The sequence below is a fragment of the Diceros bicornis genome, chromosome X (genome assembly GCF_020826845.1).
Source record: "Diceros bicornis minor isolate mBicDic1 chromosome X, mDicBic1.mat.cur, whole genome shotgun sequence".
NCBI lineage: Eukaryota > Metazoa > Chordata > Mammalia > Perissodactyla > Rhinocerotidae > Diceros > Diceros bicornis.
In genome coordinates, this window is record NC_080781.1 from 45594268 (window position 1) to 45620468 (window position 26201).

Consider the following 26201-nt stretch of genomic DNA (forward strand, 5'->3'; position numbering starts at 1 on the left):
CAATCTGAGGTCCCAGTTATAGATCCCCCACACTGGTTCCCCCAAATTAAGGTCCCCAGACTTGGCCTCCAGAATGCTGTCCCCACTCTGAGATCTGGGAGTGGTTTCCCAGTCAGAGCCCTCAGCCTGAGGTCCCAGAGGGGGATTCCCCCAAAAGAGCTTCCCAGTCTGATCTCCTTGGCCACCACTATATTGACAGGTATTGCCAAACTGAGCACCCTAGATTAATCCCCCCATTTACTATCCCTCAGACCAAGACTTCTAGCCTGAGCCCAAAAGACTGACTCTAGATCCATCTCACAGACAGACCACTGAGCCCTCAGACTGGATTCCTCGAGTTTCCAAGTGTGAACCCCAGAGGGAACTCTGAGATTGAGCTGCCCAGACTAAGCTCCAAACAGAGACTCCAGACTATGTTCTCCCTAGCCCAAGTCCCCCAGACTGAAGACCCCTATTTTCCATCCCCCCTCACTGAGCCCTTAGAGTAATGCCCTAGATTGTCCCCCAAATTAAGCTACCCAAGCCAAGTTCCAAGTCTGATCTTCCCATTCTCAACTCTCAGACTGACTTCCCCCAGACTGAGCCCCTCATTTTCTACCTCCCAGACGTGGATTTATGGATTGAGATTCCCAGGCTGAGTCCAGCAGAATGAGATCTCCAGACTAGACGCCATACTGAGACCCAAGAAGGGCACCTCACTGCCACACTGAGTCTCCACGTTTTATACCCCTCCAGCTGGGGTCCCCAGAATAAAGCCTCCCATTTCATGGCCCTCCACTCAGAGCCCATGCATTCTACAGAATCACATGTCCACACTGAGCTTCCAGGACTGAGTTCTGCAATTTTACTTCCACACTGGATCCCTAGCATGGCATTCCCAAACTGAAATTCCCCAAATGAGCTTCCTGGACTAGATCTCCAAAATGAGCTGCAAGTGTAAGTTCCTCCCTAGACTGGGCCCCAGATAGAGTCCCTTTTACCAACTGTGTGTCCCTGGGCAAGCTGCTCAGCCTCTTGGCCTCAATTTTCTCATGTGTAGAATGGGGATGATGTCGATACCTACCTCATAGATTTGTTTTGAGGATAAATGATGTAATCCCAGGTAAAGCTATTAGCACAGTGCCTGGCACATGGTAAAGGCTCAATAAATATTAGCTGTTTTTATTACTGAATGCCCTAGCTGATACCTTCCATACAGAATGCCCCTAAAATCAGCCCCCAGATTGAGTTCATCTAACTTAGGTTCCTGTTTTGTACCAATCTCAACCCTATCTGAGTCCCCAGAATGAACCTCAGAGCTTGAGCTTGGCTGACTGAGCTCCCTACACTGAGCCCGAAGATGAACCTCCCAGAAAGGACTTTCCAGTCCAGGTTTCCGAGCTGCTTAGAATGAGAATCTCTGAATGAGAGCCAGCCCCAAGATGTGCTCACTAATCTCCCCAGCCTGAGATCTTAAGCTAACCTCCCGATTTTTTTACCCCTCAGACTAAAATAAAATCCCCAGACTGACTCCCAGACTTTCTATTTCCCAGACTGATTTTTTTTTTTTGAACTCTGGAGCCTGGACCCTAGAAGCCAATTTTTTTTCCTGAACTCGGGAGCCTGGACCCGAGACTGGGCTCCCCAAACTAGGCCAGCTGGAACTCCTGGCCTCAGCTGTCTACCCTGAGCCCAAGACTCAACTCCAAACCAAGATCCTAAACTGCCAAGTTCAGACCAGGCCCCACTAAAGCTTCCAGACCAAGCCCCTACACCAAGCTCCCCAAACTGCACTCCCTAGCCTGAACTCCCAAATGAAATCCTGAACTGACTTCCCCATACTGAACCCCTAGACAGAGCCTGCACACAATGGACCCCTGGAAATGCCAGTCTGTACCCCACACAAGACATCTCCATACAGAGTTCCTGATAGCAAAGCCTCTAGTCTGAGCCCAGCAGCACATGCAGGCCTGAGCTTGTATGCCCACAGCTTGCCAGAGTCTTCTTCCTGTCCCATTCCCTGAGCACCTCCTACCTCCACCACCCAGCATGCCCCCTACCCTGGGGTGGGGAGATGCAGAATGTGTAGGATAAAGGTCAGCTAGGAGAGCAGCCCCAGTGCAGATGTCAACTCTGCTGCCTCCCAGGTAGACAACATAGGGCCACCACCTCTTCTCCGAGTCTCAGTTTCCTCATTGGACAAACAGGCACAATCACACCTATATTACAAGGTTGTTGTGAGGATTGAGGGAGCTAATTTATGCAAAGCATCTGTTGGGGGGCCCTAAAGAGGGTGGTGGGACCTTGGCCCCATCCTAGGGAGCTCCTAGTCTACTGAGGGATGCAGATATATAAATGCACAATGAATACAGTGTGACTAGTGGGACAGAGGGGAGGAAAGGGAAATGTGGGAACCCAGACAGGGTCCTAACACAGCCTGGTAACTCAGGGCAGGCTTACTGGAGGAGGTTAGCTGGATCCATAAGACTGAGTGGCAGTTGGCAAGATGAAGAAGGACAGGACATATTTAGGGAGGTCCAAGTGGAGACAGCTAGAGAGGTCAGCAGAAGCTAGATCACTAAGGGCTTTGAATGCCAGGCTAAAGGGCTGGGTCTTTACCCTGCAGACATAGAGGAGCCATTGACAGATTTGAGCAGAGGAGTGACAGGAAGCTGTGTGTGAGAAAGCTCCCTCTGGCAGCTAAGGTGGAAGAGGGGTTGGAGATTGGGGACTGGCACCTGAAAGGCCTGAGTTGGGACAGGGGCCACAGAAGTTGAGCACCAAGACTTGGTCATGGAGGGAGAGCCTCCTAGGAAAACAAGACTTGGTTTGCCAACCATATGGACCCTCTTCAGATGCACCTGTGCTCTTCCATTACAGGCATATTTCCTGAGTAGGAAAATCCAGCACCACACAGACAAGAGTGGGGTGCAGTGCAAGTGGGGTGCAGTGCAACTGTAGCTTGGCCTCAAGCATGGGCAGGATTTGTTAGTGTATGGAGATATATAGGGACTTATTTCAATTTTTTTCCTCATGATACCTGGTCAGTATAGGAAATATGGAAATTACAGGAAAGACAAAAGAGGTAGGGAAAGAAATGACCTGTGATACAAGCCCCCAGAGAATAAGCATGAGGAACGTTTTGACATATATTCTTCCTGCTGTTTTTTACACATATATACTTGTGAAATTGAAATCATTCGGTATATACAAGTTTATATCCTTTTCTTTTGTTAAAATATCCTGAGCATTTCACAGATTATGAAAAACCCTACATAAGCATCATTTGTAAAAGTTTAGTATTCCATTATATGAATGCACATTAATTTATTTAACTGAACCCCTACAGTTGGACATTTTTGTTTTGGTTTGACACTGTTGTAAGCACCACTGCAATGAAAGTGTATTTGTACACAGAACGTGTATTTTTTAAGAATAGATTCCTATAATCAGAATTATTAAGACAAAGAATGGGATCACCTCTTTGTTTCTTTATATGACTTTTTTCTGATTATAAAAATAATACATGTTCTTTGTCAAAAATATGGAAAATACAGAAAAATCTAAAGAAGACAATAAAAACCATCCATAGTCCCACCATCCAGAGACAACTTGTTAAACATGGGTATGTTTCCTTCCAGTTATATATGTAATTATTATTGTTGTTATTTTTAATAGTAATAATAATCTTGTTAAGCTTGTGTTTTATTGACTGCCAGCTATTTCATGTACTATGATTCTGCTATTGTGGGTTTAATTGAGACAGTTTCTGATTTTAACTGACGTTGCTATGGCCAGCTTTCTGGGATGGAGAGGGTGTGGTCAGGCCAGGAGGAGGTATTCAGGGAGCAAAGAAGCCCCCAGGAGCCTCTTCTCTGCTAGTCCCTCATCTGACCTCCCATTTTGCCTGCAGAGTCCCTCGAGCTGATAGCCACAGCAGCAGAGCACTCTAATGCTGCCATCCGCAAAATGGTGAGTAGCCCTTCTAGACCCTGCCCTTCCTTGGCCACCCACCTGTGGTGTCTCTGTCTTGGGGGGACTTTTGACTTGTGGACATCTGAGGGGAGGCTAGTACCCCAACCCTGCCTTTTGCTGTCTCCTACCAGGAGCGAATGCACAAGCTGCTGAAGGTGTATGAGCTGCTAGGTGGTGAGGAAGACATTGTCAGCCCCACCAAAGAGCTCATAAAAGAAGGCCACATCCTTAAGCTATCAGCGAAGAATGGGACCACTCAAGACCGATACCTCATACTAGTAAGTGCCAGGTGTGGGGTTGCGGGTGGGCCACACCCCCACATACACATTGACCTGGTGCTCACTCAAGACTATACCTCCTGCCAGCTATTCTTTCCTCTATTAACTCATTGTATTTTCACTACCTATACTAGGAATTTTTTTCCTCTACTTTACAGATGATGTAACTAAGACTTAGAGAGAAGTGACTTGCCCAAGGTCACCCAACTAGGAAGTGACTCCCATGCCTAGGCTCTTTCCTTGCAATCTTTGTGCCCAGTCTGGGCTGTGTTTTCTCCATCTATTGCCTTGAGTCCCCAGCAATAAAGCTTCAGGAGTCCCATAAGGGTAGGGAGCTGGGCCACACTCCTCCTGGGTCCTCCACACATACATCCCAAACTTTTTCCTTCCTAGTTCAACGACCGCCTCCTTTACTGCGTGCCCAGGCTGCGGCTCCTTGGCCAGAAGTTTAGCGTGCGGGCACGCATTGATGTAGATGGCATGGAGGTGAGCACCAGGAGGTGGGAAATGGGGACCTGGAGTGGGGCCTTGGTGCTGGGAGGAACAAAGACATTCTTGACTTTGACCCAGTCTGTGTGGTGCATGTGTGCAGAGGGGGCAAGGGTCCTGTGGAGCTCAGTAGGCCTCACAAAGCCTCTTTCTCCTTCTATTCAGCTAAAGGAAAGCTCCAACCTCAATCTGCCTCGGACCTTCCTGGTGTCAGGAAAGCAACGCTCCTTGGAGCTCCAGGCCAGGTACTTACCCTTGCCTATACCTTCTCTCCAGCCCCCTCTTCCCTTCAGATATGCTGAGGCATTCTAGGACAGGCTACCTCCCTAGGGAAGAGATTGTTCCAGAGAAAGGGTGGGCACCTTTCCCCAAAGATGCAGGCTTGCTCTTCTGGCGGGTTTTGTTAGAGAGGGAAGAATGAGATATTAATCCGAACATGAATAACAACAACAGAAATAGTTGATTGTGGATTCAGAGATTCTTAAATCTCTTAACAAATAACAACCAAATGCAATGCTTGGTCTGTGATAGGAGCCTGGTTTGAGAAAAACAGCCCTAAAAGACATTTGTAAGACAATAGGGAAAATCTAAATGCAAACTGAGCATTAGCTATTGGGGAATTATTGCTAACTTTCTCAGGTATGATAATGGTATAGTGATTATATAGGAGAATGGCCTTTTTTTTTTTGGTGATGCATGCTGAGGATTTAGTATCATGATATCCGTAATTTATTTTTAAATGATTTATCAACCAAAAAATACATACATATCTACATATGTACACATATATACATACATATATAAATATATATTAATATGTACATATATATGAAGTAAATATAGCAAAATATTTTCAAAATTTGCATCTATATAGTGGGTATGTATTGTACTTGTGCGATCCTGTCTGCTTTTCTATGCATGAAATTTTTCATAACAAAAATTTTAAAAATAATAACAAATTTAAAAATAATGCCCAGCCACTTAACAAAGGGGTTTTAATATCCATCCTCTACTTGAGTGATTATAATAGCTCACATTTAATGAAGACTTGCTCTTATGCCAGGCACTGCTTTAATTTTAACAAACAATTTACATTTAAATTAACTAGTGGAATCCTTAAAACAACCCTTGAAGTAGCTACTGTTACCATCAACCCCATTTTACAGATGAGGAAACTGAGGCACAGAAGAGTTATGTACCTTGCCCAAGATCCCACAGCTAGAAAGGGGCAGAGATGGAATTGGAGCTCATGCTGCCTTCTTGAGGGCCCAGGTGATAGGGTGGGTATTGAGGTCATGGTCAGGGTCAGAGAATGGATGCACATGGGTAGGTGATCTGCTTCTGACAGGCTGCAATGAAGTGAGAAATGAGAATCAGAACCCTCATTGCTGGGACTGCGTGGAGGTGGGAGGATGAATGTGGGCTAGAGAGTGTCCTCCTGGAAGATGAGAGACAGGAGCTGGGTTTGAAGCTCCAGGAGACTGAGAGAGCATCCGGGAGACCTGCAGCTGGGGAAAGCGAGAACAAAGCCGACAAGAGGTCTGGCACATCCAGGGGAGGGCAGGTGTGGGGCCCAGTCAGGCCTCAGCAGAGCCTGAGTGACAAGCCACGTGACTGGGACACATTTGTCTGCTGGGAGGACGGGAGGGAGGGGGCTGCAGAGGGATGCTGGGCCCAGAAGGGTATGCCAAGCAGTATAGGGTTTCCTCCTAGTGGCAGAGGGAAGGCATGGAGGGTTTGCTTTGCAGTCACTTGTACTGCCCTTTAAGAAAAATTTTTAATGAAAATTTTCAAATGTCCAGAGAAGTAGAAATACAACAAACACCCACATGCCCATCACTTAGACAACTGGTTCTCAACCTTGGCGACACATAGGAATCAGATGGGGAACTTTAGAAAAATACTGATGTCTGGGACCCACCCTAGGAAAGACTCTGATTTAATTTGTCTGGGGTGTAGCCTGAACATGTGGAGTTTTTTTTTTTTTTTTTTTTTTTTGATTTTTATTGATATTTTAATGGTTTCTAACATTGTGAAATTTTGGGTTGTACATTTTTGTTTGTCCATCACCCCATATATGACTCCCTTCACCCCTTGTGCCCACCCCCCACCCCCACTTCCCGGGTAACCACAGTCCAGTTTTCTCTGTCCATGTGTTGGTTTATATTCCACATATGAGTGAGATCATACAGTGTTTGTCTCTCTCTTTCTGGCTTATTTCACTTAACATAATACGCTCCAGGCCCATCCATGTTGTTGCAAATGGGACGATTTTGTCTTTTTTTATGGCTGAGTAGTATTCCATTGTATATATATACCACATTTTCTTAATCCAATCGTCAGTCGAGGGACACTTAGGTTGCTTCCACTTCTTGGCTATGGTGAATAATGCTGCAATGAACATAGGGGTGCATAAGCCTCTTTGGATTGTTGATTTCAGGTGCGTTGGATAGATTCCCAGTAGTGGGATGGCTGGATCATAGGGCATCTCTATTTTTAATTCTTTGAGGAATCTCCATACCGTTTTCCATAGAGGCTGCACCAATTTGCATTCCCACCAGCTGTGTATGAGGGTTCCTGTTTCTCCACATCCTCTCCAACATTTGTTGTTTTTTGTCTTGGTGATTATAGCCATTCTAACGGGCGTGAGGTGGTATCTTAGTGTTGTTTTGATTTGCATTTCCCTGATGATTAGTGATGTTGAGCATCTTTTCATGTGCCTATTGGCCATCTGTATATCTTCCTTGGAGAAGTGTCTGTTCATTTCCTCTGCCCATTTTTTGATCGGGTTGTTTGTTTTTTTGTTGTTCAATTGTGTGAGTTCTTTATATATTATGGAGATCAACCCCTTGTCAGATGTATGTTTTGCAAATATTCTCTCCCAGCTGGTTGGTTGTTTGTTCATCTTGATTCTGGTTTCATTTGTCTTATAAAAGCTCTTTAGTCTGATAAAGTCCCACTTGTTTATTTTTTCTTTAGTTTCCCTAGTCTGGGTAGGCATGTCATCCGAAAAGATTCCTTTAAACCCAATGTCAAATAGTGTGTTGCCTATATTTTCTTCTATGAGTTTTATAGTTTCAGGTCTCACCTTCAGGTCTTTGATCCATTTTGAGTTAATTTTTGTGAATGGCGATAGCACATGGTCCACTTTCATTCTTTTGCATGTGGCTGTCCAGTTTTCCCAACACCATTTATTGAAGAGACTTTCCTTTCTCCATTGCATGTCCTTAGCACCTTTGTCGAAAATTAGCTGTCCGTATATGTGTGGTTTTATTTCTGGGCTTTCAATTCTGTTCCATTGATCTGTGTGTCTGTTTTTGTACCAGTACCATGCTGTTTTGATTACTATTGCTTTGTAGTATGTTTTGAAGTCAGGAATTGTGATGCCTCCTGCTTTGTTCTTTTTCTTTAGGATTTCTTTAGCTATTCGGGGTCTTTTGTTGCCCCATATAAATTTTAGTATTCTTTTTTCTATTTCTGTGAAGAATGTCATTGGGATTCTGATTGGGATTGCATTGAATCTGTAGATTGCTTTAGGTAATATAGACATTTTAACTATGTTTATTCTTCCAATCCACGTGCATGGGATATCTTTCCATTTCTTTATGTCATCGTAGATTTCCCTCAATAATGTCTTGTAGTTCTCATTGTATAGGTCCTTCACCTCCTTGGTAAGATTTATTCCTAGGTATTTTATTCTTTTTGATGCAATTGTAAATGGTATTATCTTTTTGAGCTCTCTTTCTGTTAGTTCATTATTAGCATATAGAAATGCAACTGATTTTTGTAGATTGATTTTGTACCCTGCAACTTTGCTGTAGTTTTTGATTGTTTCTAACAGTTTTCCAACAGATTCTTTAGGGTTTTCTATATATACAATCATGTCATCTGCAAATAGTGAGAGTTTCACTTCTTCGTTACCTATTTGGATTCCTTTTATTCCTTTTTCTTGCCTAATTGCTCTGGCCAAAACCTCCAGTACTATGTTGAACAGGAGTGGTGAGAGTGGGCAGCCCTGCCTCGTTCCTGTTCTCAGAGGAATGGCTTTCAGTCTTTCCCCGTTGAGTATGATGTTAGCTGTGGGTTTGTCATATATGGCCTTTATTATGTTGAGGTACTTTCCTTCTATTCCCATTTTATTGAGAGTTTTTATCATAAATGGATGTTGTATCTTGTCAAATGCCTTCTCTGCGTCTATTGAGACGATCATGTGGTTTTTATTCTTTGTTTTGTTGATGTGATGTGTCACGTTGATTGATTTGCGGATGTTGAACCATCCCTGCGTCTCTGGTATAAATCCCACTTGATCATGGTGTATGATCTTTTTAATATATTGTTGTATTCGGTTTGCCAATATTTTGTTGAGGATTTTTGCATCAATGTTCATCAGCGATATTGGCCTGTAATTTTCTTTCTTTGTATTGTCTTTGTCTGGTTTTGGCATCAGGGTGATGTTGGCCTCATAGAATGATTCAGGAAGTGTTCCATCTTCCTCTATTTTTTGGAATAGTTTGAGGAGGATGGGTATTAAATCTTCTTTGAATGTTTGGTAAAATTCACTGGAGAAGCCATCTGGTCCTGGACTTTTATTTTTTGGGAGGTTTTTGATTACTATTTCAATCTCTTTACTTGTGATTGGTCTATTCAGATTCTCCATTTCTTCTTGGTTCAATTTTGGGAGGTTGTATAAGTCTAAGAATTTATCCATTTCTTCTAGATTGTCCAATTTGTTGGCATATAATTTCTCATAGTATTCTCTTATAATCCTCTGTATTTCCATGGTATCCGTTGTAATTTCTCCTCTTTCATTTCTAATTTTATTTACTTGAGCCTTTTCTCTTTTTTTCTTAGTAAGCCTGGCTAAGGGTTTGTCGATTTTGTTTATCTTCTTGAAGAACCAACTCTTTGTTTCATTAATCCTTTCTACTGTTTTTTTGGTCTCAATATCATTTATTTCTGCTCTGATTTTTCTTATTGCTCTCCTTCTGCTGGCTTTGGGCTTTGTTTGTTCTTCTTTTTCTAGTTCTGTTAGGTGTAATTTAAGGTTGCCTATTAGGGCTTTTTCTTGTTTGTTAAGGTGGGCTTGTATCGCTATGAGTTTCCCTCTCAGGACCGCTTTTGCTGCATCCCATATGGTTTGATATGGCATGTTATCATTTTCATTTGTTTCCAGATAGTTTTTGATTTCTCCTTTAATTTCATCAATGATCCATTGGTTGTTCAGTAGCATGTTGTTTAATCTCCACATTTTTGTCACTTTCCCAGTTTTTTTTTCCTGGTTCATTTCCAGTTTCATAGCCTTATGGTCTGAAAAGATGCTTGTTATGATTTCAATCTTCTTAAATTTATTGAGGCTTGCTTTGTTTCCCAACATATGGTCTATCCTAGAGAATGTTCCATGCGTGCTTGAGAAGAATGTGTAGTCAGCTGTTTTTGGGTGGAGTGCTCTGTATATGTCTACTAGGTCCATCTCGTCCAGTTTTTCATTTAAGTCTAATATTTCTTTATTAACTTTTTGTCTGGATGATCTATCCATTGCTGTAAGTGGGGTGTTAAGATCCCTACTATTATTGTGTTGTTGTTGATTTCTCCGTTTAGGTTTGTTAATAGTTGTTTTATGTACATTGGTGCTCCTATGTTGGGTGCATATATATTTATAAGTGATATGTCTTCTTGATGGAGTGTCCCTTTTATCATTATATATTTCCCTTCTTTGTCTTTCTTAACCTGTTTTATCTTGAAGTCTACTTTGTCTGATATGAGTATGGCAACACCTGCTTTCTTTTGTTTGCCATTAGCTTGGAGTATTTTCTTCCATCCTTTCACTCTGAGCCTGTGCTTGTCTTTAGTGCTAAGATGTGTTTCCTGAAGGCAGCATATTGTTGGGTCTTGCTTTTTAATCCATCTTGCCACTCTGTATCTTTTGATTGGAGAGTTAAATCCATTTACATTTAGGGTAATTATTGAAATATGAGGGCTTAATGTTGCTGTTTTGTCACTTATTTTCTGGTTCTTTTGCATTTCCTTTGTTTCTTGTCCCATTTGTTTTGGACTGCCAATTCAGTTTGGTTGTTCTGTCTTATGATTCTTCTAGTTTTCTCTTTGTTTATCATATGTGGTTTTGCCTTGATTATTTGTTTAGTGGTTACCTTGAGGTTTGGGCAAAAAATCTTGTGTATGAGATAGTCCATTATCTGATAGCCTCCTATTTCCTTATACTAAGTCAATTCAGTCACTTTCCTCTTCCCCTTCTAAGTTGCTCTTGTTATACCTTATTCTATCTTGTGTTGTGGCTGTGTGTTTACAGTGATGAGGTTAAATTTATTTTTGGTGAATTTCTTCCTTTGATCTTTGAGTTTAGTATTTAAGTGGTTGCTAACCTATTCCGGTAAAGATCTACTATTTCTCTGATTTTGTCTACCTACTTTTCTCCTTCCTCCAAGCTTTGTGTTCCCTTTCTCTTCTTGTTTTCAGGCCTGAGGGCCTTCTTGAGTATTTCTTGTAGTGGCGGTCTCGTGGCCATGAACTCCCTTAGCTTTTGTTTATCTGGGAGAGTTACTATTTCTCCATCATATTTGAAGGATATTTTTGCTGGATAGAGTATTCTTGGCTGAAAGTTTTTGTCTTTTAGTATTTTGAATATATCATTCCAGTCTCTTCTAGCCTGAAAAGTTTCTGTTGAGAAATCCGCTGAGAGCCTGATGGGAGTTCCTTTGTACGTTATTTTTTGTTTTTGTCTAGCTGCCCTTAATATTGTTTCTTTGTCGTTGACCCTGGCTAGCCTTACCACTAGGTGTCGTGGTGAAGGCCTTTGCCTGTTGACATATTTAGGTGACCTGTTGGCTTCGCTTACTGGTATTTCCTGCTCCTTCCCCAGATTTGGGAAATTTTCAGCTATTATTTCCTTGAATAGGCTCTCTGTTCCTCTTTCCCTCTCCTCTCCCTCAGGAATACCTATAATTCTTATGTTACATTTTCTAATAGAGTCAGATATTTCTTGGAGTCTTTCTTCATTTCTTTTTAGTCTTAGTTCTCTCTCTTCTTCCATCTGGAGTATATCTGTATTCCTATCCTCTAAAGTACTAATTCTTTCCTCCATATTGTCAGCTCTGTTCTTTAAAGATTCCAGATTCTCCTTTATCTCCTCCATTGTGTTCTTCATCTCCATCAGCACTGATTGGTTTTTCTTTATGATTTCAATATCTTTTGTGAAGAAACTCCTACTCTCATTGAATTGTTTGTCTGTGTTGTCTTGTATTTCGTTGAGTGTTTTTATGATAGCTATTTTGAAATCTCTGTCATTTACTTTATGGATTTCTGTGTCTTCGGGGTTGATTTCTGGGTGCTTGTCATTTTGTTTCTGGTCTGGTGATTTCATATATTTTTGCATTGTGGTTCCTGTGTTGGTTTTGATTTTCCTCATCCTGGAAGTCTCTGGTTGCAATTTCCACCTGCCGCCACTGTCTGGTGGTAAAGGGCTGTGTAGTCTAAGCCCCCTGCGCGCTGCCCCAGTTTTTCTGCTGCGATCCGCAGTTTGTTTTTTTTTTTCCCACTGCGATCCACGGGTCCAGTCCAGTTTGTTCAGGTCTGCCTTGGATCACTAGGTCTGGTCGAGCTGCAGACTCCGGGTTGCGGGGAGGGGGGAGCTCTCTCTTTTGCCCTCTGGGTCCCTGACGTGGGAGGCTTCTCGTTTGCCCCTCTTTATCCGCTCTCTGGGGTACTCAGATGTTGATGGTAGCCCTGTGGCTCCTCTGAGTCCTCTGTGCGGGAGTTTCCCACTGGCTGAGAGAGCCCGAAGAGCTACAGTTTTCCCGCCGAGGGCCGCCCCTCCCCCCTCTCTGGGAGCCGCGCGGACCGGGATCGCTGATCTGATGGGGAGGGAGCGGAGTTCTCCTTACCTCTCCCCACTTCCTCCGGGGGCGCAGCACGTTCCGCTCTCAGATGTGTGGCAGTGTGGATCCCTCCGCTCTAGGTTTTCACTGTCTGGGATTCCGTTGTTGGTCTGTGGCTGTTGCTTTTGTTGTATCTTGTGGGGGAAGAATTCACGGGAAAGCTCACTCCGCCATGATGCTGACGTCACTCTGAACATGTGGAGTTTTTAAAGATCCCTAGGTGATTTTAATGTGTGCACCAGGGCTTAGAATCAGTGACTTAGGAGTTAGCAACTATTGACATTTTGCCATATATATCTTTTGCTGAACCATTTTAAAGTAAATTACAGATGTGATACTTCACTCCTATATACTTCAGCATGCATTGCCAAAAACACTATTGTGGCTCTTCAAAATCAAAAGCAATATTGTTCACTGCAAAAAAAATTAGAAGTTAGAAAATATAGATAAATAAAAAAGAATTTTAAAAAAAGAATACAATCAGAATAAAGTAAAATCCCCTAGAACTGTACCACCCAGAAATAACCAGTGCTGATGTGTTGGCAGAACCCCTTTCAGGCCTTTCTTCTATTCGCATGTGTGTGTGTGTATGAGTATGTACACGTACATACATAAACACACAATGTTTTCTTTCCATATTTTATTATGAAAATTTTCCAAAATACAGAAAAGTTTAAACAATTGTACAGTAAACACTCATAAACCCACCATATAGAGTCTACAAGTGTTAGCATTGTACTATATTTATCACAAATCTATCCTTTTATCCATCCACTAATCCATCTGATTTTTTTTAATGCATTTCAAAGTAAGTTGCAGGCATCACTACACGTCACCCCTAAAGACTTGGGCGTGCGTATCATTAACTGGAGTTCAATATTTGTTTAAGTTCCCTTCCTTTTCTTTTTTTTTTTTTTTTCCAAGGAAGATCAGCCCTGAGCTAACATCCATGCCAATCCTCCTCTTTTTGCTGAGGAAGACCGGCTCTGAGCTAACATCCATTGCCAGTCCTCCTCTTTTTGCTGAGGAAGACTGGCTCTGAGCTAACATCCATTGCCAGTCCTCCTCCTTTTTTTCCCCAAAGCCCCAGCAGATAGTTGTATGTCATAGTTGCACATCCTTCTAGTTGCTGTATGTAGGACGCTGCCTCAGCATGGCCGGAGAAGTGGTGCGTCAGTGCACACCCGGGATCCGAACCCGGGCTGCCAATAGCGGAGCGCACGCACCCAACCGCCAAGCCACGGGGCCGGCCCCCTTTCCTTTTCTTAAGGCCAAATTTTCATACAGTGAAATACAGAGGTCTTAAGTATACCATCGATGAGTTCTGACCAACGTAAGCACTTGTGTCACATATATTTTTAAACAAAAACAGAACGCTACGTGTATTTTATACATGTTGTTTTCATTTAACATACTATAAACAGCCTTCTACATCATTCATGTTCTCTGGCAGTAGTGATGTAGCATCATTTCTTTTTTTTAACCTAATCCCATTGTTGGACACTTAGGCTGCTTCCAATTTTTCACTACAATAAATAACATTGCAGTAGACATTCTTGTAGCTAAATATTGACTCAACATCCTTAATTTTTCATGAAGTGGTTCTGAGGATGTAGTCAGACTTTCTTATTAGAAAAATACTTTTGATGTATGGTGTGTGGATGTGGAAAGGGATTAGAAGAGGCCAGGTGGAAGTCAGCCAAGAGGCTGGGTCCTATTCCTAGTGAGCAGTTGATGGGGCTGCACCGGGGCAGAGGCCTTGGAGACTGCAGGACAGACAGGAGAGCGAGGAAGCAAGGTAAAGCAAAGGGATAACTCACACTGATTGAGCACCTAGTGTAACCAGGGATTTTCACCTCAGTTACTGCTCAGAACAATCCAGACTGATTAGCATCTCCATTTTACAAGTGAAGAAAAATTAACTGCCCTCCTTTCTCAAACTTGACATTCCAGAAACAGAGAACTATTTATGGTTTCTTGTATGTTCTGTACTCTTATCACACACATCGCACCCTTACCTCTCTACCTGAGGTCTAGCACCTCCTTGAGGAAACCTTCCTTAGCCACTCCCACTCAAACTCCAGGCTGGGGCAGGTCTCCTCTTCTGGGATCCTCAGCCCTATTTTCACTCTGTCACAGCACTGATCCCTCTGTATTGCCCCTGTCTCCCCCCCTAGACCATGAGCTAGCTCCTTGAGGATAGGGTCCTCTCTGAGGCCCACGTTCCTAGCACAGGATCTGGAAATTATTAGTAACTGTTGAAATAAATAAACTCAGGTTAAATAACTTGCCTAAGGTCACACGAGTAATAAATGAGGGAGCAGAGGGTCAAACCCAGGTTTGTCTGACTTCAAAACACCTGCTCTTTATCACTCCAGTTGCTTTTGATTGGCCTGCCTAACCCAACATCTTTCTTTTTTTCCTCCCAAGGACTGAGGAGGAGAAGAAAGACTGGGTCCAGGTAACATCTAAGAAGGCTTTGTGGTGGGGGGCTGGAGGAGTATTAACAGGTCTCCTAGAGGTTGGTGGACTCTCCCCTAAAACTCACATCTGACCAGAATGGGCCTGGACACTTGCCTTCCAACAAACTTTACCATCGCCATTTTACAAATAAGCAAACTGATGTCCAGAGGTTAAGCAGAAACTCACAAATTCTTCCTTTAGAAAGCTGGCTTCTCTGAGGGTATAACCCTAGTGAGGTAAGCCCTGTAAAACCTTAAGCCCAGGAAGTGGCCAGGGAGGCCTTCTGAGGTTTTTCAGCCATTGATCCCTTTCCTCCATTTCACAAATATAAGAACTGAGACCTGGATTTGGGAAGGGACTTCCTCAAGATCACACACCTAAGTAAGGGACAGAGCCGAGCCTAGAACCCAATGTTTCTGACTCCAGGCTAGGTCATAGGAAGGTAAGGGTGGAAATGGGTGGGTTTTGAGATGATCTGATCTCTCATGTCTTACACATCCTCCCCAGGCCATCAACTCCACCCTCCTCAAGCATGAACAGACGCTGGAGACCTTCAAACTGTTGAACTCAACAAATAGGGAAGATGAAGACACACCCCCTAACTCTCCAGTAAGAGTCCCTACCCTGTACCCCTACACTGGAACCCCTTCCAGGCCTCCAAGTCCCCCACCTTACCTTGAGATGCTCCTCTCCCCCTCCCAGAGAGTAAAGACCAGAGAGGCAGTGCAGGATCTCAGAAGTCCAGTATTCTGTTGGTAGGGCCACAGAGAAATCATTGGGGAAACAGAGGACCAGAAAGTACAAGTGACCTTTCTTCAGTAGCACAGTGACATAGGGGCAGAGCCAGGACTCAAAGGCAGGTCTTCTGAATGTGTCTGCTGCCTCCCAATGATGATCCAAGCTTTGGGGCAGGGGCAGGGGCTGGCTGGACTGGGCTGGGGAGTAGCTGACTCTGAACTAGGACCTGGCCCTCTCTCCAGAACATGGATCTTGGGAAGCGGGCACCTACGCCCATCCGAGAAAAGGAAGTCACCATGTGCATGCGCTGCCAGGAGCCCTTCAATTCCATCACCAAACGCAGGCACCACTGCAAGGCCTGTGGGCATGTGAGTGTTGGGAGAAAAGGGCAGAGCTAGGGAGGGGACAGGCTGGCAGCCTGAAGGCCTACTTATGAGTGGGCACCCTCCAAGTTGGGGAGGCTGCAAGTCCACTGTGGGAATTGGTACACTGAAGGGGAAGGCCTGCTGGAATCAGGCTGCTCTTGCCCACTTGCCACCCCAGGTGGTTTGTGGGAAGTGCTCTGAGTTCCGGGCCCGCCTCATCTATGACAATAACCGCTCCAACCGTGTGTGCACTGACTGCTATGTGGCCTTGCACGGAGTGCCCGGGAGCAACCCAGCCTGCAGCCAGCATACACCCCAGCGCCGGAGGTCCATCCTGGAGGTAAGACTCAGGCCCGACTAACCTCCCACACTGACCACATGGGGCCCAGTCACCCACCCAGTATGACTGAGGCCTGGGCATCTCTGAAACTGTAGGGTGCATGTACATCCACTGAACAAGTGACCCAGGCTTGGCGTGAGCAAACGAGTGCAAGAGTGAATGGAAGTAATTTTCATTTAAGTGCTTTAGACATTTAATCCTCAGGAACTAATCTATCCATGCTATTACTATCCCTGTTTTACAAATGAGGAAATTGAGGCCCAGGGAAGTTATTTGCCTAAGTTACACAGCCAATGAGTGGCAGAGCTGGGATTTTTTTTTAATTAACAAATTACCTTTTCTTATCACAAAGTAGATTATGTGCACTGAAGAAAATTAGACAATATAAACAAAAATAATAAAAACACCATATTCCTCCTCTCCAGAGATTACCACTATTAACACTTAACCTTCCTATCTTTCTAGGTGCATGCACATACACACATTTTTTTGTTTTTTAACCAAATCGAAGTATTTATTTAACATTTAAAGAATGCTTACTCTGTGCCAGGCACTATTCTAAGCACTTTGCATATATTAATTCATTTAATCCTTTCAACAACTCTATATGCTCTCCTTCCAAGTCAATACATTTTCTTCTAGAGCTGAGATTCTGAGCCAGACTGCCTTAACCACCCACCCATCCTCTTAACCACAATGCTAGGTTGCCTTTCGCTGAGTGCAGGGAATGGACATGTGATGCCGGATGAAAAAATATGGTGAGGTTTACATGCATAAATGACTTGAGAAATAAATGGACTGATGGAAGAAAGAATGCCTGACTGGTATTTAGGTGACCCTGCTGAGAGCCATACACCACTCCCACCAACTCTCAGAGGCAGCAGCCATGGCCCAAGTCCAGCAGACAAGCCTAGCTTTGAATCTCGACTCTGACTCACTGGGTGACACTGGGCAAATCACTCCTGCCACCTGAGCTTCAGCATCCTCATCTGAGATATGGGAATAGCAGTCCCTATGCTGAGAGAATGTTGAAGCCAAGAGGAGCCAGGCTAGGCCTTCTGTCAACATTGATGCCCCCCATTGATGCTCATGTCTCTGGCCACAGAAACAGGCCTCAGTGGCTGCGGAGAACAGCGTCATCTGCAGCTTCCTGCACTACATGGAGAAGGGCGGGAAAGGCTGGCACAAGGCATGGTTTGTGGTCCCTGAGAACGAACCCTTGGTGCTGTACATCTATGGAGCCCCCCAGGTGTGCATCCTACTCCTTCGGGTCCCTTCAGCCACCTGGCAAAACCAGGCTGCTCCCCTTCCCCCTCAGTCCTTGACCTCTCCTTGGCCTTGGGATATAGGGTGACCCTAAAGCAAAATCAGAACCCCCACCCTTGTGAGACAAAGACAGGCTAGAGACCAGGATTGTGGGTCAACATATGTAGGGAAAAGTGGGTTGAGTTGAGGGGGCCAGCTTCCTGGAGGAAGCCAGAGTAGAGACAGGGCACTGCTAGGTCCAATCTGGAGTGGGAAAGAACACGCAGATGGGGGTAACAGCCTAGACAAAGGCCTGAAAACATTATTTCATATATGCTAAAGAGACTACCCCGGCTGGTTTTGGGTGTGGCAGGAAACAGGTATTTGAACCCACCTGTGTTCTAGCCCCAGTTCAGACATTTTCCTGTTGCTATCAGTGGAGCCATGGAAGATTCTTGAGCAGGGGAAGGAAAAGAAGGGTTTAGCAGATGCAAAACCAGTGAGAAGCCCAGCCCCAAGGTGACCCAGGCTCTGTCCTTGTTCCCCAGGATGTGAAAGCCCAGCGCAGCCTGCCCCTCATTGGCTTTGAGGTGGGGCCTCCTGAAGCAGGGGAGCGGCCTGACAGACGGCATGTCTTCAAGATCACCCAGAGCCACCTGAGCTGGTACTTCAGCCCTGAGACAGAGGAGCTGCAGCAGCGCTGGATGGCTGTGCTTGGCCGGGCAGGCCGTGGGGACACGTTCTGCCCAGGGCCCACACTGTCTGAGGACAGAGAGATGGAGGAGGCAACAGTGGCAGCCTCAGGAGCCACTGCTGAACCCTCCGAAACCCCCCAGACCCGGGACAAGACCTAGAGGGTTTAGGGGGAGCTGGGGCCCCCTGCCCCACACTCTAGCTGCCCATGTCCGATTGGAGGCTCCAGCCCCCTCCCTCCCAGCTCAGTCAATACTTGAACTCCCATCATGGGCACTTTCAATCCCGAATGCTGGGTCTTGGGTTTTTTAATTCATCTTTTCACAAAATGTGGGCTTTTAAAAATATTCCTACAGTGATGTTAATTTTTTTAATCCCTGTCCCCAGGGAGGGTGGGAACTGTTGCTAGACCCTCCTGAATTAAGCCGTATTTCCCCCATCCCCTTAACACTCTACAGATCCTGCCTCCACCCAGTTCCCCCCAAAGCACCAGAGGCAGGAGACCTGGATTCAAGTGCCAGCTGTGCCACTGACCCCACGGCCTTGGCCCACCCCTGCCTCCTCAGCCAGTGTCTTCACATGTATGATGCTATGTGGGGTGGTGACCAGACCCCCCCTGCCTCTCCCAAGGCTTACAGCTTCTACTCAGCCTCATGGCTACCCAGTATTTTATCGTCCAGACCCATGGCAGGGCCACAGGGCAGGACAGGGGAACGGGGGGAAGACAATGGATACTCTGTTTTGTTTTTTTAAAGAAAAATACAGTTTATTTCGGGCTTACAGAAACTTTCAGAGCATTGCTGTGCTCCATTTGTCCATCTGTTTGTTTGTCCAAAGTACTAGGGTGCTAGGGTGGGCCCAGAAACTGCTGCGTTGCTGAGTTCAGAAGCTCAGCTCTCAGAAGGCTGATTCCAAGGCTACACACAGGTCAAGCCACAGATTAAACAATAAGGTATTTATTGAGGTCTTAAGCCTCATGACTGGACTTGGATGGGATGAAGAGTTTGGAAAGAGGTTGGAAGAGAGAGAAAACAAAGCCCAGGTCCCCCAAGCTCCCCACCTAGCCAAGGTCTTAGACTTCCTGAAGGAACCCAGGGCTGGAGGCTGGGCTGCAGGAAGTGAACGTTTCTGAGAGGTCCCAATTTCTGGGCAGGGATACAGAGCTGCTGTGTGTGTGTGTAGGGGGTGGGGGAGAAGAGGGAGAGGTACCCACAGCTACTTTCGTTCACGTATTTAATCTCTCGTCCGTTTGCATGTTCATCTCACCATTCCTGATCGAGCAAGAGTACTGGTTTCTCTAATGCTGAGTATTGGTTCTCCTGCTGGTCCTCTCCCTTCACAAATCCACCTGCCCACTGTCAACCAGCATTTAGCTTCTCCTCCAGCCACACCCACACCCACTCATCCCTCCCTCTTCACAGTGACTGCACCCAAGAGGCACTGTGCTGGGAAACCAGGCCTCATTACTCAGATAGTAACGTAAGGCCCAAGAGGGTGTGGTGAACCAGGTCTCACCACCCCAAGACCAAGGACCCTAGGGCTCTTCTTCCCCTGGAGGGAGCTGGACGGAGGAATGGGGAGCAGGTAGAGATCAGGTAACCAGTCCGGAGTCCACAACCCTCCAAAAAACCCTACAAACAAATCTCAAAACAACTAGTAAACAAGGGCCCAAACCATTTCCAGCCCCACTCATTTTTTTCTCCGGACTATGGTCCAGCCATCCTCCACTATATCCTCTTCCTTAATAGTCTGGCAGTCTGGACCAGAGGGCTCAGGCTGGGGGCAGACCCCATCTGTAGCTGCCCCATCATTCGTGGCTGTGACCTGGAGAAGAAATACAAGAGAAAACTAAATACACCACCTCCTGGCTGTGGCCATTGGAGACCCAGGCTCTCCTCCCAGCTTTGCAAGGATTGTATGACCCTAGGAAAGTTCCCTGTTCTCTCTAGATAATACAACCACCACCACTACCCACCCACCCCCCAATCACTTCCCTGTGAAATTAGCTGATCTCCCAGAAAACTGGAAAATATCTGCATCTCCCCACCAAAGAAGCACCCCCTTCACCTCCATCTCCTCCACGCTGTCCGCATCCTCATCCTCATCAGTCTCTCTGGCTGGCGTAAGTGCAGTGGCTCTGACCTTGCACTTTCTTTGGGTGATGTGGGAGGCCATCTCCTTCAGAGCAGCCCCATCACCCCTCTGGAAGTGGTAGAACATGGTCTGCAGCTGCTGGCTCACCTACCAAGAAAACATTCAACCAGCTTGGATTTTCTAGAGAACCTAAAATACAACCAGCCTGTGTTTGCAGCAAGAGTGGGGAGGGGCTTGGAATTTTCCAGAAAGAATAGGGCTTTTCCTCCCCAAGGAGTTCACTAATGAAGCAACCACATATGAAGGGCTCAGGTAAGGGCCTGAAGCATTGAAGGAGGGCCTCTTAAGAAGGAAGGTACTAGAACTGGGTTTGAAAGATGGAAGATGTAAAAGAGAAGGCAACCCCAGCAGGGAGAGTGATGTTAACCAGAGCAGGGGTGGAAATGTGCCTGACCTGCCCTTGGGATGGGGGTGAGGAACAGACCTGGCTAAGAATGATGTATGGAGAGAAATAAAAGAGAAGAGGCAGGGTCTGGAAAGGCCTGGAAAGACTAGACTTTTTCCTTTAGGCAATAAGGAGTCACAGCAGGTTCTTGTGCAGTACTCAAGAAACAAATGGTTAGAGCCAAGAGTCTTGGCCTAACACAGACAGTTGGGGAGAAGAAAGACTGCAGGCAGGGAGATGTCAGTTGTGGCCACGATATGCTCACCTGGGGCAGACTTCCATCCTCCACAACTGTATCAAACTCATTCGTCATGAGCTCCCCGAGGAAGTCCTCCACCTCATCTAGCTCCAAGTCAGCTGAGTAGGAAAGGACAGGGCCCTATGGTCAAAGACCAGCCAACTTCATCACTCCTGACCACTACTCTTCAGTACCTACTTGGTGGGTCCACATCTGATTGGTGGGTAAAGGTCCAAACAGTGGGCCTTTTATTTGCTGAAGTGCTCTGCATTCCAAGTTTTAACATGATTTAAAAAAAAAAAAACAACACTAAATATAAATACCTGATTTCCAATTTCCTGCATCCTACTAAGCTCCCTATTCCCACAGCATCCCAGCCACACTCACCCTCTTTCATCTGGCCTATTTTAACCAGCTTCCTCTCTATGTGACCTTGAGCAAGTTACATATTCATCTCTGCCTCAGTTTCTCCTCTGCCAAGTGGGGCTAATAGTGGCCTCCTTGAAGGTCTGTTATAAGGAGTCATCCAAACAATGCATAGCACAGGGGAGACCCATAATCCATGTTAATTCCCATCACTCAAGAGCTGAAGTTTTTGAAGTGTAGAGACCCTTCACAACTGTGGCTCCACTGATACAGGAGGCCACAAACCAATGGGATCGGTAAGAAGAAATGGATGTAAGTACCTGCAATGATGAAATCATCATAGCCTTGACACCAACATCCTATTGTGTGACTTTGGCTGAGCCTTCCAGCCTTCCTCTCTAGGCTTCAGTTACCTTATGCTCTACTTTTTCTGAATTACAGAATAACTCAAGAAAGTCTTCCACAAAGTTCCTCTCTCTCTCTCCCCCCTCTGGGAGAGCTCATTCACCCCCTTGGCTTTCCCTACCACTCTAACCTAATATCCCCCAAATCTGTCTCCAACCCAAACTACTCTCCCCCTGTTTCACAGGTGCCTCAGAACCTCCATATCCAAAGCCAGACTCATGACCTAACCCTCCAAACCTACTTCTCACTCTCCAGGTTTCCTTTATTCCATGAAAGACACCTAATCCACCTGATGATACAAACCAGAAACCTGCCTACTTTTCCCTCCCCCTCTACAGCCAAACAATCTCCAAAGCCCTAATCCACTCCTTCTTTTCCATGGCTTTTGCCACTGCCCTAGTTCAGGCCTCATCATTTTCCAGACAGAAACAGCCTTCTCATCGGTCTTTTCCTCTCCAGTCTATGCTCCATACTGATTACTTTTTCAACTTTCTAGCCAGCAAATCCCATCCTATTACTCACCTTAGAACCCACCCATGAATTTTTATCACCTACTGCAGTGTTTCACATTCTGCTTTTGAGAAATAACTGTCCTGTTGGGTTTAAAGGGAAGGTATCCACAGAAAGCTAATGTGAAACAAAGGCAAACAGCTTTCTTTTTAGTGATTTTTATCCTTATCCAAACCTTTAACTCAAGTAGGAGCTGAAGAAAAGAGCTTTTCTTACATAACTTGACCGGAGAAGTTTTTTCTTCACCGAACATCTAATGGAACTAGTCTTCCATAGCATACATTTTGGCAAACGCTGGCCTAAACGACAAAATCAAAGGCACATAAGGCCTTCCAACGTCTTACCCTTTTCCGGGGGCCTCTCCACCCTGCAGCTTCATTCTCTATCATTCCTCCCCTCCACAAACCCACAAGCATACACTCACCATTACTCCAATACTGAGCTCCCTGCCAATTTTCCAAATGTCACACATAATCTCCTCATAGCACAGAACTTAAAGTATTTGAGTGTTGCTCTCTCTGCCTCCTCCACCTAGTTAACTTCTTCTCATCCCTTAAGACTCAGCCCAATCACCACCTCCCCTAACAATTTCCAAAAGAAATCTCCTTCCTACTCTCATGTTACCCAAGCACGCTGAGCTCCTCTTTATTAGAACATATATCACACCGTGTGTACATGCCTACTTACTTATCTGGATCCCTCACTAGATGGTTAAACTTGCTTGAAAGAAAGGACTCTGCCTAATATCATCTCCAAGCTAAAAAACTGAATGAAGAATTTTGTAAACATCATAGCACGCAAAATGCCCTCTGCAGGACCCCTTATTCTTATATGACCCCCAAGACACAGCAAAGGTGTAGATCTTTGCTGTGCAAATAGCCAAACGTGGTTACTGAGCACTTAAAATGTGGCTAGGCCAAATTGAGATGTGCTAAAACTATAAAATACTCACCAGATTTTTAAAACGCAATGCTAAAAAAGGATGTAAAATATCTTAATAACATTATATTGATTAAATGTTGAAATATTTTGGATATATCGAGTTAAATAACATTAATTTCATCTGCTTTTTACTTTACAAAAGTGGCTGCTGAAAATTTTTAAATTACATGATGTGACTCGCATTATATTCCTATTGGACACCAATGGGGTGGATACTTTTCTACCCATTTTAGGAATTAGAAAACTGAGTCTCAGGAAGGTAAAATGACTTGTCCGGAGTTATACCATGAGTCAACGGCACAGCCCGTAAGGCATCCGAACTCAGGATTCTGACTAAAGCCTCTATTCACTCCACCTCGCCCTCAGGTCCCAGGCGACAATTGCTCAAGAGGAAGTGCGGGCTCCCCAGGACCGGCCTCCTCCCCACACTCCCACACAGACAGGTCGCAGCCCCTCATATTCACTCACCATTGCGGAAAAAGTACTCCTCCACTGCAACCCCCAGCCACTCAGCCTTCTCCTGGCTGTGCACGCCCCCAAAGCCATTCTCCACAGCGATCTACAAACACAGGTCAAAGCCCACAACGTCAGCCTGGGAGCCGGCTTGGGGTGGCGTAGGGGTTCGCCGCTTACGCCGCCCAGCCAAACCTCAGGCGCCTCGCCCGGCCAACTCCTGTTCTGCCCCAGGCCCTAACCTTTATCCTGGCCGCGGCTCCACTCACCTGCAAGGCCGGCCAGGCCTCCAGCGCCGCGCGGACGCCAGCCCGGAAGAGCGCTCTGGAGTCTTCTCCAGCATCCGCCATCATGCGGCCGCAGACCACGTGACGCCCAGGCAGCCCAATCCCTACTGAGTACGGCCCAGGCAGAATGAGTCGGAAGCCGAGCCTGAGAACGCAGATTCACCTTTCCACTGACTGGGCAGCAAGACTAGAGCAATAGAAAAGTCTGTCAGAGCAATCGATGACACCACCCCAGTTAGGCACATTTAACAATTAAATCAAAGGAGTGGAGGAAGCTGGGGTCATGGGTTCTGGACCTGTGGAAACTGTGCGGAAAAGATGTGAGGAACTTATTAAAGATACAGATTCCGGGGGCCGGCCCCGTGGCATAGCAGTTAAGTGTGCGGACTCCGCTGCTGGCGGCCCGGGTTCCGATCCCGGGCGCGCACCAAGGCAGCGCTTGTCAAGCCATGCTGTGGCGGCGTCCCATATAAAGTGGAGGAAGATGGGCACGGATGTTAGCCCAGGGCCAGTCTTCCTCAGCAAAAAAAAAAAAAAAGAGGAGGTTTGGCATGGATGTTAGCTCAGGGCTGATGTTCCTCACAAAAGAAAAAAATACAGATTCGACTCTGGGACAGAGGAATCAACCTCAGAGAGCATAACCTAAAATTCTGCATTTCAAAAAAGCATCCTAACATCTATAGAACAATGCACCTGACAACAGCAGAATACATAATTTTCTTAAGTGCACATGGAACATGAACAGACCATATACTGTGTCATAAAGCAGGCTGCAAACAGTTAAAAAGACTGAAGTCATACAAAGTATGTTCTCTGGCAACAATGGAGTGAAATTAGAAATCAACAACAGAGAGAAATTTATGACATTCAAAATATGTGGAAATGAACACATTTCTAAATAACAAATGGGTCAAAGAAAAAAATCACAAGAGAAATTAGAAAACATCTTGAAATGAACGAAAAGGAAGGCACAGCACACCAAAATTTATGAGATGCAGCTAAAGCAATGCTTAAAGGGAATTTTATAGCTACAAACACATATTAAAAAAGAAGAAAGATCTCATATTAATAACCTAACCTCCACCAAAGCAAGCAGAAGGAAGGAAATAATAAAGATTGGGGAGGAAATAAATGGAATAGAAAACAGGAAAACAATACAGACCAAAGCAATCCTGAGAAAAAGAACAAAGTTGGAGCTATCACACTCCCTCACTTCAAAATATACTAAAAAGCTGTATACATTGTACTGCCAGAAAAATAGACACAAATCAATGGAACAGAATTGAGAGCCCAGAAATAAACCCAAACATTTAGGGACAGCAAATTTTTGAGAAAGGAGCAAAGAACATACAATGGAGAAAGGAAAGTCTCTTCAATAAATGGTGCTGGGAAAACTGGACAGTCACATGCAAGAGAATGAAAGTAGACTATTTTCTTACACCATACACAAAAATTAACTCAAAATGGATTAAAGACTTGAATCTAAGACCTGAAACCATAAAAATCCCAGAAGAAAGCATAGGCAAGTACACTCTTTGACATCAGTCTTAGCAGGAGGTTTTTGATTTTTTGGGTTGTTTGTTTTTTGTGAGTAAGATTAGCCCTGAACTAACATCTGTTGCCAATCCTCCTCTTTTTGCTGAGGAAGATGGGCACTGGGATAACATCCATGCCCATCTTCCTCTACTTCATTTGGGACGCCACCACAGCATGGCTTGACAGGCGGTGCATCAGTCCGCACCGGGGATCCGAACCTGAGAACGCTGGGGGCCACCGAAGCGGAGCACATTAACTTAACCACTATGCCACCAGGCCGGCCACTTGCAGGATGTTTTTGAATATCATGTTCTCTGAGGCAAGGGAAACAAAAGAAAAAATAAACAAAGGAGACTACATCAAACTAAAAAGCTTCTGTGCAGCAAAGGAACCCATGAACAAAGTGAAAAAACAACCCACCAACTGGGAGAAAATATTTGCAAATTATATATCTGATAAGGGGTTAAT

At 45.1% G+C, this 26201-nt stretch overlaps 2 protein-coding genes across 4 annotated transcripts in view; one reads left to right on the plus strand and one right to left on the minus strand.

The window, feature by feature from the left end:
- Positions 1 to 19293, plus strand: part of FGD1 (FYVE, RhoGEF and PH domain containing 1) — a 40415-nt gene extending 21122 nt beyond the window's left edge. Inside the window, exons 9-18 of the mRNA XM_058535906.1 lie at positions 3893 to 3951; positions 4086 to 4232; positions 4626 to 4718; positions 4887 to 4966; positions 15044 to 15074; positions 15584 to 15685; positions 16057 to 16182; positions 16358 to 16519; positions 17625 to 17768; positions 18313 to 19293. Of these exons, the coding sequence (XP_058391889.1) occupies positions 3893 to 3951; positions 4086 to 4232; positions 4626 to 4718; positions 4887 to 4966; positions 15044 to 15074; positions 15584 to 15685; positions 16057 to 16182; positions 16358 to 16519; positions 17625 to 17768; positions 18313 to 18618 (1250 nt within the window). The 3' untranslated portion in view covers positions 18619 to 19293. The remainder of the gene's footprint in view (positions 1 to 3892; positions 3952 to 4085; positions 4233 to 4625; positions 4719 to 4886; positions 4967 to 15043; positions 15075 to 15583; positions 15686 to 16056; positions 16183 to 16357; positions 16520 to 17624; positions 17769 to 18312) is intronic.
- A 104-nt stretch (positions 19294 to 19397) lies between these two features.
- Positions 19398 to 24278, minus strand: TSR2 (TSR2 ribosome maturation factor). 3 transcript variants are annotated; one of them, XM_058535908.1, is made up of 5 exons: positions 24180 to 24278; positions 23926 to 24016; positions 21262 to 21353; positions 20525 to 20698; positions 19398 to 20281 (listed from the first exon to the last, which is right to left on the minus strand). In XM_058535908.1, the coding sequence occupies exons 1-5, from the start codon at positions 24261 to 24263 to the stop codon at positions 20147 to 20149; spliced, it is 576 nt and encodes a 191-aa protein (XP_058391891.1). In that variant the 5' UTR covers positions 24264 to 24278; the 3' UTR covers positions 19398 to 20146. The 3 variants fall into 3 exon arrangements, with proteins under 3 accessions (XP_058391891.1, XP_058391890.1, XP_058391892.1); XM_058535907.1 differs by having other exon boundaries at positions 21262 to 21375; XM_058535909.1 differs by lacking the exon at positions 23926 to 24016 and having other exon boundaries at positions 24180 to 24203.
- Between the last annotated feature and the right edge of the window lie 1923 nt (positions 24279 to 26201).

Excerpts from the sequence above, each read along its gene's own strand:
- TSR2 (XM_058535907.1), bottom strand. The coding sequence starts at position 24,253 with ATGCTGGAGAAGACTCCAGAGCGCTCTTCCGGGCTGGCGTCCGCGCGG. Across the intron at positions 21,376-23,925 it reads GGAGTACTTTTTCCGCAATG|GGCCCTGTCCTTTCCTACTC; the intron begins GTGAGTGAATAT and ends CTTTGACCATAG. Across the intron at positions 20,282-20,524 it reads ACAGCGTGGAGGAGATGGAG|GTCACAGCCACGAATGATGG; the intron begins GTGAAGGGGGTG and ends TTTCTTCTCCAG.